At 38.4% G+C, this 21,740-nt stretch overlaps 1 protein-coding gene across 6 annotated transcripts in view; it reads right to left on the reverse strand.

Moving 5' to 3' along the window:
- The window catches only part of CDC20B (cell division cycle 20B), a 111,176-nt gene that overhangs the window by 60,522 nt on the left and 28,914 nt on the right, over nucleotides 1-21,740 (reverse strand). For 2 of the 6 annotated variants that reach the window (XM_064375978.1, XM_012457311.2), the window contains exons 4-11: nucleotides 21,271-21,401; nucleotides 17,883-17,976; nucleotides 13,996-14,112; nucleotides 8,996-9,192; nucleotides 7,834-7,928; nucleotides 5,453-5,678; nucleotides 712-837; nucleotides 85-190 (exon numbers count right to left, since the gene is read on the reverse strand). In XM_064375978.1, coding sequence (XP_064232048.1) covers nucleotides 85-190; nucleotides 712-837; nucleotides 5,453-5,678; nucleotides 7,834-7,928; nucleotides 8,996-9,192; nucleotides 13,996-14,112; nucleotides 17,883-17,976; nucleotides 21,271-21,401 — 1,092 coding nt within the window. Of the gene's footprint in view, nucleotides 1-72; nucleotides 191-711; nucleotides 838-5,452; nucleotides 5,679-7,833; nucleotides 7,929-8,995; nucleotides 9,193-13,995; nucleotides 14,113-17,882; nucleotides 17,977-21,270; nucleotides 21,402-21,740 lie in introns of all 6 variants that reach the window. The other 4 variants (XM_064375976.1, XM_012457310.2, XM_064375975.1 and 1 more) reach the window with 3 other exon arrangements.

The following is a 21,740-nucleotide window of genomic DNA, read 5'->3' on the forward strand; positions in this document are numbered from 1 at the left end:
TCTTTCATTCAGGGCTTTTTCCCCCAACAGCTCACTTTGCTAGAGTGGCATTTTACTCACCCATTTGCTTACCAAAAAACCCACCTGACCTGGACAAAGTGGGACAGGTCCATACAGTTACATCATTCTTGGGAGTACCTTGGCCAGTTGTAATCTCCTTTGTCTTAGGTAGCCATATTAAGGAACAAATCTGTAGTAATGATCAAAAATAGAGAATTACTGCAATTTGTGATTCCTTATGAATATACTTAAACTAATTAGTCAGTATGCACTGACCATGACCCAACCTCCAGTACAGCTGGGGTAGGTGTTACAGAAATTACATCCGTTCTAGGAAAGTTTATCCCAAGGCAACAAAGGACCAAGTATACAAATAGGCTTAGGTGCAATAAATTGAAGAATTTCAGTGAACTGTTATTGGCCAGGAAGAGCCAGACTACTCTCAAAGTTCATGGTCAAAGCAGTGATGAGAAAGAAAGAAAATGTGGGGAAAACACACACACACACACACACACACACGCACAAATTAAATTAACTTTGAACTCACAAATGAAGAGGTTTTTACAAAAAAAAGAAAAACTTGAGAACTCAAATTCCTTACGGTCTCCATAGAGGAAAAAGAGCTTGTTAGGGGCCTAGGCTCTGTCATAAACTATTTTCACAAGATTCCAGAAGATCAAAATGAAGATGAAGCCCAGAGGAGACATTAACCTGTGAGTTTGTGCTTGGGGTCTGGATGCTCTTCCCAGCATTTATATCCAAGATGTGTAAGCGTCCATCCTTCATTCCTCCTCCAATGGCAAGGACCCCAGACTGCCAGGGACACCAATCCATGGCCTTTAAAGTTTCACATAACAATACAGACAGGTCAGCTTCAAAGAAGGTGCACTCATGAATGTGATGCACTTAGGTAAGCATCAAGTCCTCCAGGTCTGCACCTGTCGCAGCTCACCTGGGCCTGCTATCCAAAGGCAGGAGAAACTGCACCCCCCAGAGATGACTCTCGGGGACTAGCAGTCACTTCTGGAAGGGAAGATATCTAATAGGACTCAAGTTATGATAACAATTGTAGATTTTTAAACATAGACTATGCAATAACAGTTGAAAAATCATATGCAATACATCCTATAGGGCAAAAATCTGCTGCTGGAGTAGCTCATGTGAGCCCTTGGAAATTGGCTCTGAAATGCAGCCTTTCTCTAATTTGTCTACCTGTGTCCAACCTGTGTCCTTACATTCAAGGTAAGAGAAGAGAGAACTATATGTGATTGCTCACGACTCAAAAGTCTCGAGCATTTCAAATCTTAAGGCAGTTCAGAAAATAAAATTGCCTTTTATTTACTTATAATTATAGTTAATGCTAAAAAACAGCATGAACTATATATGATTTAGTATTATGCATTTATATTGATAATTTAAATTACTAATAACAATCACTTTAAAGGACATTTTAACAAATACTTCAGTTATATGTATCTGTGTATCCTTATCAACCATCTTGGTAACTGCCTTCATTTTTGTATCTTCTCTTCTGCATGTAAAAGTGTCTTACAAAGTAGCAAAGGTAGTGTTTATACTATTTGATTTTTCTGTTGTTTTCACCTACCATATTAACAGTTTTCCACATTTTAATATACTTTTCGCAATTATATTTTTAACAATTCCATAATATTCCATCATGTTGTATCCCGATTGATTTTTGTTCCACTAATGCTGGACCTGTGTTGGTTTTTGTTGTATTGTGGTTTGGTTTGCATTGGGTTGGGTTGAGTTTTTGGAAAAGAGTGGATTTGGAAAGCGGTAGAATTTTTTGTTTTAGTGTGTGTGTTTTATTTGTTGCTTCCTTTCATAAAGTACACTGTAATGAATAGATCCTACATGTCTTTTGTTTCTGACAAATTTTTTAAGTAAATTCCAAGGTTGAGAAGAGTTGACATAAAGTTTTCCAAACAGTTATAACTTTTTACAGCACCAGCATCCAATGAGTATACTAATTTCACCCTGGCTAAAGTTTACATGAAGTTAAAAATGTTATTTTACATCTAGCAAAATTGTAATTATAAAACAAATTATAAGGGTAATTTATTTTCTTATTAGCAAGAACAAACTTTTTTCTGTGTATTTATGCTCCTCTAGCACTTTCCACCACGTAATTTTTTTTGCCATTAAGCACCTACATCTTAATGCTTTTCTTACAAGTTTGAGTCCATTTTTTAAAAACACACTTCTGAATATACAATAGTTGCTTTCATTCTTCATTTAACCAACTTGCTAAATTTACCAAAGTTCTCTACTCCTGTAAAACATATTACTCCTACCCATAGCATGCTAGTCTTCTGTTCTCTAGAATGCTCCACACTTCTGTTGCCACTAAGTAAGCTGGAGGTTTATAGAGTCTACTGTGTTTTACCAAACCTGTTTATGACAAGTGAATTTGTTATTATAACTGTGATTTCATTAAATTACATGTAAATACTTAATTAAATCACCTACTTTATTTGGACTGAAGATGTGTGTTACTTCCATGAGCTAAGTTAAACAATTTGGAAGCTTTTTTTTTTTTTTAGTTTATTGAGACACAGTCTCACTCATCTGCCCAGGCTGAAGTACAATGTTACCCACCACAAGGGGTCACTGAAGCCTCGACCTCCCTGAAACTCAAGTGATCCACCTGCCTCAGTCTCCCAAAGTGCTGGGATTACAGGCATGAGCCACTGCAACTGGCCTCACTCTACTTTAAAGATTCTGTGGCAGATTGTATTTTCCAAAGATACCTACAACACTATCTTTCATCCAACAAGTCCTTCTAAACCTTGCCCATTCCCTCCATCGATAGGTACAATCTAATTCCTCTATCTTTGAATTTGGGAGGACTTGCGACTAACCTGGAACCAATAAATGTGACAAAAGTGACACTGCATGACTTGTGAAATTGGGTTGTATTAATAAAAAGTGTTACCGCTTTCACCTGCTCTCTGAAGCACTGGACCTATTGCCCTGAAGCACAAACTCTAATTGGCTTGAGGCAACCAAGTTGTGAGGAAGCCCAGAGCAGCCCACACAACATGAAGACGCTCTGGAATTACAAGAAGGAGCATGCCCAGCCAGCCGGTAAACAACTGGTCCAGCCCCCAGCACTTTTAGCTTCCATTGCTGTCTGACTGCAACCTAATAAGCAATCCTGACCCAGAACTGCTCAGATGACATTTTCCCAGAATCCTGACCCAGAGAAACCATAAAAGATAATGAAATGATTATTGTTTTAAGCCACTAAGTTTTGGAGTAACTTGTTGAATGGCAATAGATAACCAGACAGAAACTATAAATAGAAAACTTGAACAGTGAAACATGATTATGGTTCATACAAGAAAGACAATGAGGAATTCTCATCAGCCTACCTACACTCAAAGTAAAGGCCTTGGTCTCATATGGTGAATGATTGTACAGTTTTGTTGTTGTTGTTTGCTTTTGTTTTTGTTTTTTTTTGAGTCTCGTTCTGTCACCAGGCTGGAGTGCAGTGGCACAATCTCAGCTCACTACAACCTCCACCTCCTGGTTTCAAGAGATTCCCCTGCCTCAGCCTCCTGAGTAGCTTGGGACTACAGGCACATGCCATCACGCCCGGCTAATTTTTTTTGTTGTTTGTATTTTAGTAGAGATGGGGTTTCACCATGTTGGCCAGGACAGTCTCAATCTCCTGACCTCATGATCCGCCTGCCTCAGCCTCCAAAAGTGCTGGGATTACAGGCGTGACCCACAGCACCTGGCTGAATTGTACAGTTTAATAAATCTGGTGAATGTAATGTTTTCAGTCAATAAATATTCAATAAAATATCTACAATATATATCATCCTTAAAAGTTACATGTTTTAATTTTCTTTATCTAATAACCATTCACTACCTCTGATTAGGCTGGAGAAGAGGGCTATTTCACAGAACACAAAATTTTGCAATTTCAAGAGGCTCAGAAATTCCCCTGAGCCCATGAACTCCAGTTTTGCCATATGATGGATAATAATATTTTTTACGTTTATTAATAATCATTTTCTTAAATATCCTACACTTCCAAATAGCTTTTAAATAAATATTTTGGCAAAACTAGAAGCTACACCATGAGGGGAATTACGCAGATGTCAACCTACAAAGTTGACTCCTGCTCCACCAGTTGGTTAGCTGGTGACTGTGAAGAGATATGACTGGTGACTGTTCCAGTGATTCCCCAGGTGCTGGCTGCCAGGAAACTTGGCTTGCTCTGGTTTCCAGAGACTCTCTCTTAGTGAAGAGGACTCCTACTTAGTAGTTCAATGCATAAGATTTTTTACAATGCATTTAAAAAGGTAACTTGTCTTGCTTGCTTGGCTTGGGTTTTGAACTATTTTGTTTTGTTTTCGCATGTTGTTTTCAGACTGAATATTTTACATACATTTTGCTTACTTCTTTTCAAGTCATGCATAGTGTGAATTTGGACCAATCATCATTCTCTATATCCTGCAGACATGAAAAACCACAAGCCAGGAATATTGGGCTAGCACAATGTAGTAGCAGCAGTCACTACATATTTCATCCTATATTAGGAAGCCCTAAAATAACTTTTAAATCCTCTTGTAATAAATGTGCTTATCGTTAATAAGGTAGAACCATTTCTTTACTTTGTGAGTGACACATATTCCGGGACTATGTTGAGGTCAAGACATACATCTGTGACACCAAGTCCTCAAGAAGGAAAGTACGGATTTTTTTTACTAGAAATAAGAATTTGAAAGTCAGAGAAATAAGAAAACATTATGCAGAACATGGTGAAGCACTGATCTAACTCCGCAGCACCTTGTCTTCTTCTGACAGTGGTCTCCTTTCTTAAGTGTGAGCTTATGACCCAGGCCCATGACTGTGCCCATCTCTCTGGCCACAATTATGAATTGAGAGAGGAGAATGTGACCAAAGGCAGACTATAGTCCTCCCTGGCACATTTCCACCAGAGTTATAAGGAAAGATGGCTTCTTATCCAGCACCCATCTGGAAGAATCTGAATCTGAAGCTGCCAAGAGCCATCTGCCCGCAAAATGAAGTCTGAAGGAGGAATGAAACCAGAGGTAAGCAGAGCCTAGAGCTAAAAAGATGGGCCCAAATGACATTAGTCAAAGCCTCAGATCCAACTGACATTTAAAACCAGCTGTAGGTACCCAGGACTCCACAGTTACATGAAAAAGATAGATTTACTTTTTTGCTTAAGCTTAAGTTTGACTTTGGTTTCAGTCACCTACAACCAAAATATCTGACCAGTAGAAAGTATAAATAGGGTTATCTTTCAGAAGAGTGATGACAAACTCCAAAGCAAATTCTAAAGAAAGAAAAATCTCAAAAATATAGGCTTAATGATTTTCTTTTTATATGTGAAGGATTAACCTGTGGCCTCGGAGTAACAGGAAACCTAGAAAGCTATTGGGTTTCTTACCTTGACAGCTGTAGATTGAGTTATGACTTTCAGCGGTTGGCCATGCACACTGGCACCTGGATCATGGGGCCATATTGTCAGCAGTCCATCACTGCAGCCACTGGAAAGCAGTCTGCCATCTGGTGACCACTTCAGAGCACACACAGCTTGCTTGTGGCAAAGTGTTCCAACATGATGCTGGGCCACCCGAACATCATGATGATAGACACGCCCCAGTCTTGACCCACTGCAAGTTTACGTAACAAAAAAATTAAGCCCTGTTGCTACATAAACATTTGAAAATATGAAGGAAAGCATAGTTCAAAGTAAAACTTCTGAAGGACCCCTGGACAGATTCAAAACACAGGTGGAGATTCCTTGGGTTAATAAGGAAGGCGTGTTCTGCCTACAGGATTCTTGTCACAAGTGAAATCAATTTGGCTGGCAGAATTTAAAGTCTAGAATTAAAAAGTATCCTTTGGTAGATGTTTCTAATTACTTTAATCTGATGTAGGCAGCCATGGAAAAATAAGCTGAGATTACCAGATTTTCCCAAGTAGTAGTTTATATACTGGACCTAGGAAATATTAATAATACTATTCTGCAACTTTGAATATTTCAGATTATCTTGATGAAATGGTTTCAGTATATAGTAAAATGTTAGACACAGAAAAGGAAATAAATTTCTAATAGGTAGATTCCTATTAACCTATAGATCCACTCTTAGTTTTGCTAGAGGTACTAATACGTGAAAGACATTTAAAACCAACTGAATGGCCATGCAGGGTGACTCACACCTGTAATCCCCGCACCATGAGAGGCGGAGGTGGGCGGACCATGAGGTCGGGAGATAGAGACTATCCTGGCCAACATGGTGAAACCCCATCTCTACTAAAATACAAAAAGTTAGCTGAGCATGGTGATGCGTGCCTGTAATCCCAGCTGCTCAGGACGCTGAGGCAGGGGAATTGCTTGAACCTGGGAGGCAGAGGTTGCAGTGAGCCAAGATCGCACCACTGCACTCCAGCCTGGTGACAGAGCAAGACTCCATCTCAAAAAAAAAAAAAAAAAAAAAATAGAATGTCACAGCAAACTGCAATATGATTCCTAATCAGTGGATAATGTCTCTATCCACGTTCAATGAATTTGAATCTAAACAACTAAAGATCACATCACTTTTTCAAAGATAATGAACTCTTTCTGGACTATTTTAATTTTCTCTAAAGAGTAAGTAAATGATGTTCCACAATTATATTAGAAATTTCTCAAAGTCCAGTGTCACACTGTTTAAAACTATGCAGGCTCAATGCTGAACAGCATTCTGATTAACAATATGGACCCTGGAGCCAGACCAGCTGGGTTATTCCAACTCTGTCCCTTACTAACCATGTGACTTCAGGCTAGTGTCTCAGTTTACTCATTTGAAAAAATAAAATTGAGGATAAGAGATCACCTTATCACATTACTGCAGTGATTAAAATGAAATTACACACATAAAAAGTATAGCACAGTTCCTGGCACAGAGTAGTTTGAAAATGTTAGCTGCTATTATTATAAGAAAGGATCTCTTCATTGTACTCATGGATAATAAAACTAAACTTTAGCAATGCAGATTGGAAAAGGAACTTGAGTACATGATTAGCTGCAACAACTAAGTTGTTTTAACTCTGGCCAAAATTGCAAGGTATTCAAATCTCAGGTTTACATCAGATTACTTAAATACATTGTAAAATTCTTTGGGATTTATCTAACTTAAGTCTACCTTAAGAACTCTAATACGAAAATGAATGGCTATGATTAAAAGCAATATATACTTAGACCAAGTATGTAAGCTCATAGTAACAAGTCAATTTTTCTGGTTAAAAAGAAGCAGTTAAACTAAATCATTAGTTCTCAAAGTGATGCATTGTCAGCAACACTTCAGAAATAAGAAATGCAAATTATCAGTCCCTCGAGACCTAATGAATCTGAAGTCCCTCAAGTGAAGCCAGCAGTCTGCATTTTAAGGAGCCCTCCAGGTGATCCTCATGCATGTTCAAGTTTGAGAACTACTGAACAGGATGATCTACGAGGTTCCTTCCGCTCTAACTTCTGTGGGTCTGTGTATTGGAAATGTGCCCCAGAGAGCTTAACATATTCCATAGTATAGATACTGATAGCAATAAATACTTGATTTCAGAAAAATATCCCTTTAGTACATATTACTTGGTGCAAAGAAACCTTTCACTTGAAGGGAGTTTTACATTTTATCTGAACAACTTAGTGAATCCCATGCAGAAGGTACACATTGTACATGTGGCCACTAAGGCACATCACCAACAGATCTGAATACCTGAGAGGGTGGGATCATGACTGATATTAAGTTTAATGGCCTATTTTGTCTCCAACAAGATACTTCTTACCTGCTAAGGATAAAGTGATTCCAGCTCAGAGTCCCAACTACTGACAAATGACCAAGCATATTTCTCAGCCGCTTTTTAGTTACCACATCCCATAACTGAAAAAATGAACAAGGAGTTATGTAGCACTGGCGTTTTCACAGCCCTCTGCCTTCACAAAAGCCTGAGAGCCAATCACTGTTGATATTGTTTGTTTTTGTACTAAGTGATAAACCCAGCACCTCTAGCCAGCAGTTCTCAATTCTGACTGTGTATTAGGATCAGCTGGGGAGTCTGTAACACACTACGAATGCTGATTTAGTTGGTGGAGTAGAGTCTGGGGATATGGCAGTTATTTTAAAACTCCCCAGGTGAATTCAATGTGCAGCCAATTACTACATTTCTAGCACCTTCTAAATTGTGAGAATTCCAAATCTGGAAATCTATCTACAGTTACCAATAAATGTATTAATAAAATGTGGGTGCCTGGACATTTCCTAGAATCAGAAAGTCCACTTACTGTTAAGAGACTCCTTTCCTGACAGCTACAGATAATATTCTGATCCACATGGGGAATGACAACTTTGGTGTAAGAAGAAATCATGACAGAGACTTCACAGGATTCATCATCATTGCAGAGATGAGAAAGCAGTGAGAGAGCCATCCATGGCCCTCCTAGATCATCTAGCACATGAGTGATATTGTTTATTCTATTGGTAATAAATAATAATAATAATGATACATGAGAAATTAGATAGATCAATGGAAACTTGGTAAATCCTCATCTCAAAGAGTCTATCAGAAAAAAAAATCATTCATTTTCTATAACTGTACTCTGAATCATGGCTTCAGGTAAAAAAGGAGAACTGAAAGTATCTTCCTCTCTCCAAAGCTCCAAAACTAGAGATTCTACAAGCTCAACTTTAGTTTCAGAGAAAATATATTTTTAAAAGAAGGAAATATGACAGAAAGATAGTGGTGGAACTAACCAGAGTATCCTTAAGTCTTCATTAAAAACCATTCAGGAAAAAAAAAAAAAGCAGAATGTCATCTCCTCTTACTCCCCATTGCTCAAGTGCCACACTTAAGTTTCTCTATTTTACATCAAATTCGTATTAAAAGTCAATTACAGTCTAGTAATACACAGAGAACATTGTGAGAGAAAGAAAAGAAAACTGGCCAGTACCTGCACTTCTCCCTCACTGGTGCCAACTGCCAGGCAAGTTCCTTCTTTTATCCAGGACACAGAAGAGATATAGTTACAAGTGACACTTAAGTCTATGTTTTCAATCCCATTGCGGTTCTCCCCATTCCAGATGTATACAGCAGATCCCAGGGCTATGGCCACAAGATTCTGATAATTCCAGTCTAGGATATTCAGATCTATAAGAAAAGCATTTCAAGTTAGGATAATTATACAGCCAAATGAAAATATGTCCAAATAAACAACTTTATAGGTAGGGGGAAAAGACTAATACCATCCCCATGGTTAGTTGGAAAACAGAAACATGGAACCAAGAAAATCCTTAAAACTTCAAAAATGAAAACTGGAATAGAATCTGGTGTCAATACTCACAGTCTAACAAGTAATAATGCTTATTATTTACACTGAAATGTACTTATTTAGAGGCATTTAAAGAACTTAGCAGATTCATCTACCATTATTAGTACATGTAAACTTCATTTAACAGATCACTAAAAATTAAAAGCATATAATTCTCATGGAGACAACCTTGGACCTAGGATGTCTATAAGGGAGATGCCACTATCATTTCTAACCAAAAACACCACTCAGCTAGAGGCGGTGGTGGTTCATGTATGATACCTAGACATTCTGAACAGTATTCTATAGCTTATACTAATAAGAACCCTTTGACTGCTAAGAGAAAACGTGTTTGTATGACCACTTACTAAAATATACCCTATCTTATTTCTTATCATCAGAAACTCCTGACTGACACATATCAGTATAAAACTATATAGCACACCAGTTCCACTACAGTAGTTTAAACCCCTACAACACGTTCCGTCCCCCGATAAATATAAACTCTGAATGAAATATAAAAAACAAACACTTGGAGACCCTGGAAAGTAAGAAAAAGCAGTAAACTAAGTAAAGGAGTCAAGAAGCAACCTGCCAGAGGTGATTTTCTTCTTTCATACCTTTGCCCTAAGGACAGGCCCCAGACATGGAGCAGCCCCTCCAGCTAAGACTCTGACAGAAAAGCCACCATCTTTCTACCATGGAAAGGAGCCTGAGGGATAGAACTGATGCCAGTATGAGGGTAAAGTCCTAGACACAAGAAAGCCAAAAGAAAGAGATCCTCAGATTGTGAGCATATTAATTCACACACATCTCAGCCTTACCCCTAAATCATTTACATGCAGAAGAGACTCAAATTAGCTTAGCAAAGGCTTTAAGAAATGAACTGAGATTTGAAACATCCATACAAGTCTCAGCCTAGGCTCTGATCCACATATATGAGATACAGATCCAAACCAGCATAGTCAAAGTTTAAGAAAGCGATCTAAGATTTGAAATACCACCCCCAAATGGCAAGACAAAACTTAAAATGTGAACCTAACTAGAACAAAAACAACATTCTCCTCAGGACCCAGTGACTATAACATAACATCTACAATATCCAGGCACAATTCAAAATTACTGGCTAAATACAAAGGTAAAACATAATCAATAGATGAAAACTCCAAGGTGACCTAGGTACAGAAATTATGACATGAAGACTTTAAAGCAGCCAATATATTCTCCACGAAGTGAAGAAAAACACACATGAAGTGAATGAAAATTCATATGAAGCTTCATATGAAGCTTTAGCAGATAAATAGAAAAATCAAAAGTATTTTCTAAATAGAAACCATAAAACAAAACTCTAAAATGCAAATCAAATATACAAAAACCACAAAATATAAAATTGAAAATTGAAAAATATATCTGAAAAATTCCTTGGATAAGTTCAATAGCAGGATAGCAGTGACAGAGGAAAGAGTAAACTTGAATATAGCCTTTAAAAATTAATCAATCTGAAGAATATGGAGAAAAAAATGTTAAAGAATGAAGTCTCAGGGACTTGTGGAATAATATGCAAAAATCTAACACATGTGTAAGTAGAATCAGCTCTTAGAAGCAGGATAACAAGATTTCAGATGACCATGGGGTTCTCACAGACACCATTGAGGCCAGAGTCAATGGAACAACATCTTTTAAACGCTGGGGCTAGAGGGTAGTGGTGGATCTTTCAACCCGGAATTTAATATCCAGCAAAAATCTCATAAACTGGAAGATGGAAAATCTAACAGAAGTCTGTGCCAACAGACCTGATCTGCAAGAAATTCTAAAGGAAGCTCTTCAGGTTAAAGGGACATTACATGAAAGAAACTTGGATCTTCAGAAATGAAGGAGAACATTGAAATTGGTAAATATTTGGGTAAACATAAGGAGCCGTTTTTCCCTCTTAAGCTATCTAAATACTTTTTAAATTTTAAAACATTTACAATTGGACAGTTTTCAGTATATGTAAATATAAAATGCATGACAGGCCAGACGCAGTGGCTCACACCTGTAATCCTAGTACTTTGGGAGTCCAAGGTGGGAGGATCACTTGAGCCCAAGGAGATCAAGACCAGCCTGGGCAACAAAGTAAGACCCCATGTCTACAAAAAAAATTAAAAAATTACCTGGGCATAGTGGTATGTGCCTGTGGTCCCAGCTACTTGGGAGGCTAAGGCAGAAGGATCACTTGAGCCCAGGAGGTAGAGGCTGCAGTAAGTCTCTGCAACCTCCAGTCTAAACCAGTGCACTCCAGGCTGGGTGACAGAGTAAGAAGACCTTGCCTCAAAAAACAATAACAAACAAACAAACACATGACAACTACAGTAATCTAAAAAGCAGTTGGGGGGTTGGAGAGACCTATGTGATTGCAAAATGTTTATATATTGTGTGAAGTGTACAATAGTAACTCTATGTAGACTAAGAAAGTTTAAATTACATTGTAATTCCTAGAGCAATGACGACAAAATACAATACAAATAGATATAGCCAAAAAACTAAGAGATCAATTAAAATAGAACAGAAGTAAAAAAATGAAAAGATGTCCAAGGAATAAGCCTTGGGTACTCCAACATTTAGAGGTCAGGGAAATGGAAGAGAAACACAAATCAGCAAAAAAGGATGAGAAAGAGTGAACAAAAAGACACTCTTGGACAAATCCCAAAAAATTGGGATATCAAGAAGGAGGAATTGATCAGCTGTCTCAAATATAGTTGATAGGGTTCAGTATGAGGTCTAAGAAGTAACTGTTGGATTTATCAATGAGGAGTTCTTTGGCGATGTTTGGAAAAGTAGTTTCAATTGAATGATGAGACTTAAAACTTGACTAGAGTGGACTTGAGACAATGTGGGGAGAGAAATAGAAAATTATGAGTATAAAGATATTTGAAAGTTTTACTGTCAAAGGGAGGAAAGAAAAAGGGCTTTGCAGCCAGGTGTGGTGGTTCATGCTTGTAATCCCAGCACTTTGGGAGGCCAAGACAGAAGGATCACTTGAGGTCAGGAGTTTGAGACCAGCCTGGCCAACATGGTGAAACCCCGTCTCTATCAAAAATACAAAAATTAGTGGGGCATGGTGGCACACGCCTGTAGCTACATGCCCAGCTACTTGAGAGGCTGAAGCACAAGAATCACTTGAACCCAGGAGGCAGAGGCTGCAGTGAGCCACTGCATTCCAGCCTGGATGACAGAACAAGATCCTGTTTCAAAAAAAAAGAAAAGAAAAGAAAGAAGGAAGGAAGAAAGGAAGGAAAGAAGGAAGGAAGGAAGGAAGGAAGGAAAGAAGGCTGTGGCTTAAAGGAAAAATGGGAACGAAAGTGGTTTCTTTTTAATATGAGTGTAATGGTTTTTTAATATGTTCAAAATGCATTCTCCTTAGTTGGTCATGACAATAAATTCTCTTGGAGAATGAGCTGAAGTAATAGGAAGATAGAGAACTGTTTCCTTTAGGGATTTTGCCTTTTCCAGATCATTCCTCTTTATAGATATTCCACAGACCCCAGGCCCCTTCCCTCTGCTCCTCTCTCCCTCACCTAGGGAGCTCACACTGGCTCCTGGCTTCAATCATAATCAACTGACTTACACACTAGTCCAACTTCTTTTCAACTACCAGCATTCATTTCAAATAATCTGCCAAGCTTCTTCTATGTCTTATTGTCTCCTTTAATGTAATATTCAAGCACAGTCTTTCCTCTCCAAATCACCTCCTTTGCCAATCTGTCTTTTCAGTGACACCACCCTTCTCCTGCTTCAAAAACTTGGAATAATCATGAATTCATTTCTTATCCCATTTCTTTTCTACATGGAAGAAAAATAAGCCTTTACTCTTTGGCAGCTCTTTCCTACTAAGTGCATTCTGCATACTCTGTCATGACTTTTCCTTTGATGTTTCTCTTAGTCAACAACTCCCAAAACAAATCTAAATTTCTAAATTTGAATTTTTCTCCATAACCTGTACCCACCTTCTTATTCACCAGTCCCCAATGTGTCTTCTTCATTGCGATTAAATATCATTGATTACCAACATCCTACCTTCATCATGCTGCTAACAATACCAAAAATGATTCTTCTCCTCTACACCCTTCCAAGTCTAACAACCTTTCAAGACCCAGCTTAAGTATAAATATCTCCACAAAGTCTTTTTGAACAACACCAAAGCTCACTGAGCTCCTCGAGTCTTTGTAGCTCCTTATATCCCATAATTTATTATTTATAATCTACACTGGCATACTGGTATCAGTTCCATGTCAGTTAGTCCTGTCCTCCAAACTAGATTACAAACTAGGCACATAACAAGCAGACCCAATGCAGTTGTTTGACTAATTCAATTTACCCATATTTAAAATACATACATAAGAATAGATCATTAATACAGGTTTTTCTAATACAGTAACATAAAATGCATATTTCCCACACCATGCCAACATTAACAATACCCGCTCCTGAATATGAAAGTTGCACTAGGAAAAGTCTAGTATATTAGCCATAGTTGGATGTTACACTATTTGGGTATAAGGCATAAAGACCATCTGGTTTAATTAAATTTCAAGTTTATGCCAGAGCACAGGATGCATTTTGTCATTTCAACTTTTCAATTCCCAATCTAAATGATAACTTACAGTAGTCATTTCGGAGACCAGTAAGATGAATCTTTACCTCTGGTTGGAGTATGGAATAGTTTATATCACTGGACCTTTTAAGATGAAAGGATTCATCTCTGACTCCATCTTTGCAGCCTACAAGAAACAAACACTTCTACATAGCTCTATCATCCTGCAAATATTATATTTATTCTTATGGGTATTAAGAAATATCATTAAGTGTAAAAGGTTAATTAAGTGGAAAATAAGTAGTCATCATGATAAAACTACAGGACAAAGAGCCAGGGAAGGAAGGAAATGAAGAGCACTTCAGTATTAATTTAAACAAGAATATTAAAATTTCTTCCAATGGCACTTTCTAATAAAAAGCACATGCATACAGACCTGAATGTAGATAACAGATCTTGTAGGGAGTATACAGAGATACTACATCATGCTTTGAATACTTATTCTGTTATTTGGTATTTTAAAACCAAAGTGAATTTTGCTTGTCCACATGTCTATTACACCAAGATTTACCTGATACACCAAAGCCCTACTCTGAGACTTTAATCAATAAATATTTATTGATTCATTGATTTTAGCTCTTTCTCTCAGTATTTCAGTACCAGAGCATATGGGGTTACTACTTTTGGTTAATTTTACTCATGACTATCTGAGGTCTATCTTTTGTTCAGTTCTCATCAAAAGACCATACTAAATTCAAACCACAGTGCACTGTCTTTTCATCTCCAAACACTCAGCTTGTGATCAAACTGAGAATGATAAAATCAGAAGAAACCAAGACCACCCAGGTGTCTTGTAGTGTCTGACCAGATGGCTTCTGATAAAAGCATGAGAGCTTCACAATGCTATACCAAGAAACCAAATTGTTATTCATAAATTCCTGCTTCTGTGTTAGCTATGAAAACCTGCAGTTGAGGGCAGAACTGCAAGGTTACTAAAAACACTTAGGCTTGCTGATAAAGTATCACTAAGGTTAAAAAGAAATCAATATCCAAAGAATGAACAAAAATCTCCTGGGGCTGGGCACAGTGGCTCACACCTGTAATCCCAGCACTTTGGGAGGGTGAGGCAGACAGATTGCCTGAGCCCAGGAGTTTCGAGACCCCCCTGGGAAACATGGTGAAATCCTGTCTTTACAAAAAATACAGAAATTGGCCAGGTGCAGTGGCTCATGCCTGTAATCCCAGAACTTTGGGAGGCCAAGGCGGGCGGATCAAGAGGTCAGGAGTTTGAGACCAGCCTGGTCAATATGGTGATGTTTCTACTAAAAAAATACAAAAATTAGCTGGGCGTGGTGGCAGGCGCCTGTAGTCCCAGCTACTCCGGAGGCCGAGGCAGGAGAATTGCTGGAACCCAGGAGGTGGAGGTTGCAGTGAGCCAAGATCATGCCACTGCAAACCAGCCTAGGCGACAAAGTGAGACTCCATCTCAAAAAAAAAAAAAATACAGAAATTAGCTGGGCATGCTGGCACATGCCTGTAGTCCCAGCTACTTGGAAGGCTTAGGTGGGAGGATTGCTTGAGCCAGGAGCACAATGCTACCATAGTTGCACCACTGCACACCAGCCTGGATGACAGAGTGAAGCTCTGTCTCTTAAAAAAAAAAAAAAAAAAAAAAGACATAAAGAAACCTTAAATGTATATCACTAAGTGAAAGAAGACAATCTGAAAAAAACTATATATTGTATGATTCCAATGTATGACATTCTGTAAAAGGAAAAACTATAGATACAGTAAAAAAAAAAGTTTCTATAGGAAGGGGAGAGACAGATGAATAGACAAAGCAGTGAAGATTTTTAAGGAAATGAAACTATTCTGTATATTATAATAGTGATACATGTCATTGTACATTAGTCGAACCCATTGAATATATAACATCAAGAATTAACTCTAATGTAAACTATGGACTTTGAGTGATAATGATGTGTCAATGTAAGTTCATTGATTATAACAAATGTACCACTCTGGTGGGAGATGTTGATAACGGAGGAGGCTGTGCGTGTGTGGCGACAGGAGATATAAGGGAACTCTGTACCTTCTGCCTAATTTTGCTGTGAACCTAAAACAGCTCTAAAAAATAATGTGTGGGCTGGGTGCGGTGGCTCACGCCTGTAATCCCAGCACTTTGGGAAGCCAAGGCAGGTAGATCACCTGAGGTCACGAGTTCGGGACCAGCCTGGACAACATAGTGAATCCCTGTCTCTACTAAAAATACAAAAATTAGCTGGATGCGGTGGCAGGCACCTGTAACCCCAGCTACTCACGAGGCTGAGGCAGGAGAATCACTTGAACCTGGGAGGCGGAGGTTGTGGTGAGCTGAGATCACACCAGTGCACTTCAGCCTGGGTAACAGAGCAAGACTCCGTCTCAAAAAATAAATAAACAAAATAAATATGTGTGTGTGTGTGTGTTTACATATATATGTGTGTTTATACATATATATGTATGTGTATATACATATATATGTGTGTGTATACACATATATAGAGAGAGAAAGAAAGAGTCTCCTAGGATATCAGAATAATATAGGTACATTATCTCTGGCTTCATAGAACATATATTTTTTATTCCAAGTCAAATATTTAGCACCTTACAGAAACAAAAACTTGTTGCTTACAAGATGAGAGAGCTGAGGAAAGACACATCCCAACATATTTTATTTTGCTTTTAAGAAAATATCATTCTAAGGAAAAGATAAGGTTCATGCCCTCATCCCCACCATACATTCCCAAACCTCCAAAAGAACATTTAGAAGACCTGAAATTTTGTGCCTATTTTTATGCATCTAACTCAATTTTTCCTCCTTTTTACTGCTGGGAAACAGATGCTTGAAGAACATGCACAAAGTTCTAGATAGAAGTTTGTCCATGAAGCCCATGGGGCACATGTAGCCCAAGAGGGCTTTGAATGCAGCCCAATAAAAATCCATAAACTTTCTTCAAACATTATGAGATTTTTTGTGACTTTTCTTTTTTTAGCTCATCAGCTATCATTAGTGTATTCTATGTGTGGCCCAAGACAGTCCTTCCTCCTCCAATGTGGCTCACAGAAGCCAAAAGATTAAACACCCCTGTATCTAGAACTTAAAAGTGTGTATCTATGTATTGTCTACATAATTTTTAAAAGAAAATTTCCAAAAATATTTTAAATAAAATATAAGGACACACCGGGAACAGTGACTCATATCTGTAATCCCAACACTTTGGGAGACCAAGTCAGGTGGATCACTTGTGGTCAGAGTTCGAGACCAGCTTGGGCAATATGGTGAAACCCTGTCTCTACTAAAAGTACAAAAATTAGCCAGGCATGGTGGCACAGGCCTATAAATTCCTGCTACTTGGGAAGCTAAGACCGGAGAATTGCTTGAACCCAGGAGGTGGAGGTTGCCGTGAGCCATGATCACACCACTGCACTCCAGTCTAGGTGACAGAGCAAGACTTCATCTCAAAAAAAATAAAAATAAAAATAAGACAAGCTGAGGCATGACAATCCTTTGTACCCAGGAGGAAAAGGTTGCAATAAGCCAAGATCACACCACTGATCTGCAGCCTGAGCAACATCAAAAAAAAAAAAAATGGTAAACTGCTAATATTGGTAAACTGCTATTTCTTCCCATCAAGTCTAAAATCACAAGAAATAGCAGTTTACCAATATTATTTGGAAAATAGATGTAAATACCCTGGGGGATGGCTGGAAGAGCTAAAGGTAGTTGCCCCTAGAGAATGGGACTTGGAGGGTGGGGGTAGTTAGAACAGAGGATTATGAGAATTATTCAAATTTTACAATTAGGTTGATTTAGTCTAGTAAATATTAAAAATAATATATTTTAAAATTAGGAGGAAATGAAGGAGGCAGAGAGAGAGGAGGGTAGAAAAGAAGGACAATGTCTTGAGCCTGTACCTTTCCAAACACATTGGGATTGCTCACAGAGCTGCATTTTTCCATTAGCCTGCTGAACCACCTTCTGGGTTACAAAAAGTTGTTTTAGGCATTTCTGAAAATAAACATACATAAGGAGAATACTTCTTTAGAAACATATATGTACAACTTAGATGTGATGTATAATATAGATTTACAACTGATAATTCACTAAGGAGTTCAAAGATTCCATATTGTCAAAGCCAACACCACAATAATCACTATTATTTATTAACTAAACACTATCTAATGAACAGTGCTGAGCATTTTACATATATTATTTCTAATCTCCTCAACAACTCCAAAGAGCATATATTTTTCAGCTAGAATAAAATCTTTTTTTATTCTTCTAGCCTAAAAATCCATTTAGCCTATACAGCATAGGTCAGTGACATCACCAAAGCCTGCCACAACTTAACTGCCATGACATTTCTAGTCCTCTCTGAAATTAAAAGGCCTCCATGAAATAATAAAGCTGAGAATTCATAAGATAACATTTTGCAAAAAGGATTTGTTTGAGGGAATGCCTGTCAGTACTCAATCCAAAGACCTTCCCTCAGCTTGTTACTGAGATTGTCTCTGGGCCTCAATTTTTCTCACCTGTAACGTTTGAATTGAACTCATCATCTTAAAAGTCTTTTTCTGCTAACACCTTCACAGAGATCTTAAGTAATTTTACTAAAATTCCACGTGCACAAAAATCTGGGTGCTATCCCTTTGGGCCAATATATAAAGAGCACTTCTGACAATCTTACATACAACTTCAATCAAAAACATCTAGGAAAATTAGTAATAAGTGGAAAGAAAAATACTTGTTAAAAAAACATAGTAATGAATGGTTAAAGTGGAGAAGATTATGTTTTGCTTCTCCACAACAAAATATGTGCTCTCACATGTATGACAAACCCTGTGTTAGGTTCATGACTAAGCCAAAGGTCATGTTGAGGTCCGGAGGGAGTGGATGGATGAGCAGAAAGAACACTTGGGGGGCCATAGGCAGGTGAATGATTTTATTCAGCAGCAGCTCTCATCAACAGCTTTCTTACACTAACTCTTTTCACTTTTCACCTTTAGCTGAGCTGCTTAGTTCGGCAGCCCCCACACACAGCCACTCGGCTAACTCTCCCTTGCCTTCAGGGTCAGCAGCTTAACACTCCCTCTCTCTGGGCAGAAACGAGCCCAGCTGTGTCCTGGCTCCCCCAATTCATCTGCAAAGATGGACAGCTCTGGCTTTCTCTCTCTTTCTCCAGGTGCCAGCTCCTGCAGTGTCAACAGGGCAATTATACCTTTTGCAGACAATAGTGGCTTAGAGCCAAGTGATGGCCTTCCCTTTGTTATGCTGTGGTGATGAGCTTCTCTATGTTATGTCTGCATGGCCATGACAACAAGTGGAGTTATGCACCTGTGCTCTAGACTCACTGAGTCATGCAGAATGTAAACATCCTACCTTGGCCTATCCTTGACCAAAGCACAGCCATGTTCCTTACACACTGTGTCCCCACAGTTCAGAGAGAAGTCTCTCTGACAGACAACAGTTTGGTATTTTTTTTTTCTTCCTTGATGTTATGTCACATAATAGGCATTGCTGTCAATGAATCATGGTTTTTAATTATTCAAGGTAGAACAACTAACTATAAAGCAGGGTTTCCCAATCTTGGCGCTATGGGCATTTGGCGGCGGATAATTCATTGCTGTGGGAACTGTTCTGTGCATTGTAGGATGTTTAGCAGTAACCTAGGCCTTCACCCACAAGATGCTCTTCCCTGGAGTTGTGACAATCAAATGTCTTTCAGATATTGCCAAATGCCCCTTGATGAGCAAAATCACCCTGAGTTGAGAACCATTAGTAGAAAATAACATTCCTAAAATGGCCTGCTCATCAGTAGTTCAATGAACTCTTCACACACTCACTTCTTCAGAATCCCACAGTCACCACAAAGCTGATTACAGCAAGGTTTAGCGTGCGCTTCTGCTCTGTGGGTGCAGGGGTGCTCTTTCCTAGATGAGATCTACTTACTACTTTAATCTGCAACTTAATATGGAGCTCCTGGAGATGAATTCTGAAAGTCTCCATGGCTATGCAGGCCCTCATTGTGGAAACACCCTCCAGATGATCAGTGAGGACCACATGAAGATATACATTTACTCTGCAAGAGAAAGACCTTGCTTTGTGTCTTCACCGCTCTTGATACTATCTGACTGCTAACTAATCGTGACAAAAAAAAAATTGCTCTGCTTAACATCGTAGAACAGCTTCCATTATCCCCTGACCAGGTTCTTCAGTGATGCTGGGATGACATTCTAGCTGGTATAACAATTGCTAAGGAGTATCTTGCCAACGCCATCGTGAGCCCACAGACAGAGCCACCAACCTTGCTGCCACCAATTACCAGAAAGGAGAAGGGGAAGGAAAAGGGAAGCCCTAAGGGATAGGGAATCAAAAACTCTAATGAGCAAAACATGGAGAAGACAGGATTGTTAACAATCTGGCCCAGGTTTGAGACCACCAGTGCCCCCTAATTATCTCAGTAGGACTCCCTGGCCACTCCCTATCCCCCAAACTCATACCCAACTATGAAGCATGGATCAAAATACCTGCTCTAAAACATTCACTTCCAATTGCATATGAGTTCAGGTAACTAAAATTTATATTTACAATATTTTATTATTCTTCTAGAAAAATAGCCAAGCACAGTAAGAGGTATACACTGAATAAGTAATTTTGCCTAAATTGAGAATTTATGACTTTTCTAATTCAAAGCTTTTGAACTGAAACATTGATTCCTTCAAAGATTCCCCATTGGATTTGATAAACTCAAAAACATGCTATTGATATTTAATGTGTCCAAAAGATTTATATCAGCTTCCTAAGATCTTAAAACTATAAGTAAGAGATACCTAAATGTAATAAATGTACTTAAAACAAACAACAAGAAAGACTTAAGGGAAATATTTAAAAGACCATCATATAGAGCAGTAATTTAACTTTTCCTAAAAGATCCCAAAGGACAGATCACATCATCAAATAGTTGGAAATGATGACAGCAAGAGCTCCTTGAGCTAATGGGAAGCACACCATAATAAGGATAATGTCATAATATTTTTAATCTTTACCTGTTTGTAAAGATAAAAATTTTCACTTTTTTAATTGATCTCAACTCAGCATTTTCTCATGTATTTGGGGGATATCGTCTTTCTTTTACGAAGTGGTTTTATTCATATTCTTCAATCATTCATTTTTTTTTAATCAGGAATGCATAATTTTCTTGTTGATTGGTAAGAGCAGCTAAGAAACTCTTTCCTTACATTTGCAACTCAGTTGTCTGAGCTTCTCCAGATGTGGAATCTTCAGTTTTTTCTCTTTACCTACCTGCCCTTTTGAGGCAACATTTTCCTTCCAGTCTCTGTCCATTGCATGAGGTGCCTTGCAAAAATGGAGAGCAGAGTTATTTGTTTCAGAACTTCCTTTGATGGGGGTCTTTGGTGGTTCTTTGCAGGATCCTACAAAAAAGACATTTAGCTCTGAATTTGGTTTTTAAAACAAAGTAATTACTTTGATTTTAGGTCTGGCTGTGGCATCTTTCCCAATAGGACAGAGTGGGAAAGCCCAGGCTCTCGTCTCTCCAAAGTTCATTACAAGGAGTGGGACAGAATCTTATCCAGACTGCTGACTTCATAAGGTTGTCACTCAGTGAGAAAGCTGCCTCAGTGGCCTCTAGAGTGGGGAAGAGGTGCCAAGATTAAAGACCTGACTTTATCTGCAGTAGCAGCAGTGTGAATGCTTCATCTCTGTAGGAAAAAAAACAGATTTGCACATTTGAAGAACGGATAGAAACAGTT

The sequence above is a fragment of the Aotus nancymaae genome, unplaced genomic scaffold, assembly GCF_030222135.1.
Source record: "Aotus nancymaae isolate 86718 unplaced genomic scaffold, 86718_ANA_hifiasm-v0.15.2.pri h1tg000014l, whole genome shotgun sequence".
NCBI classification, from domain to species: Eukaryota; Metazoa; Chordata; class Mammalia; order Primates; family Aotidae; genus Aotus; species Aotus nancymaae.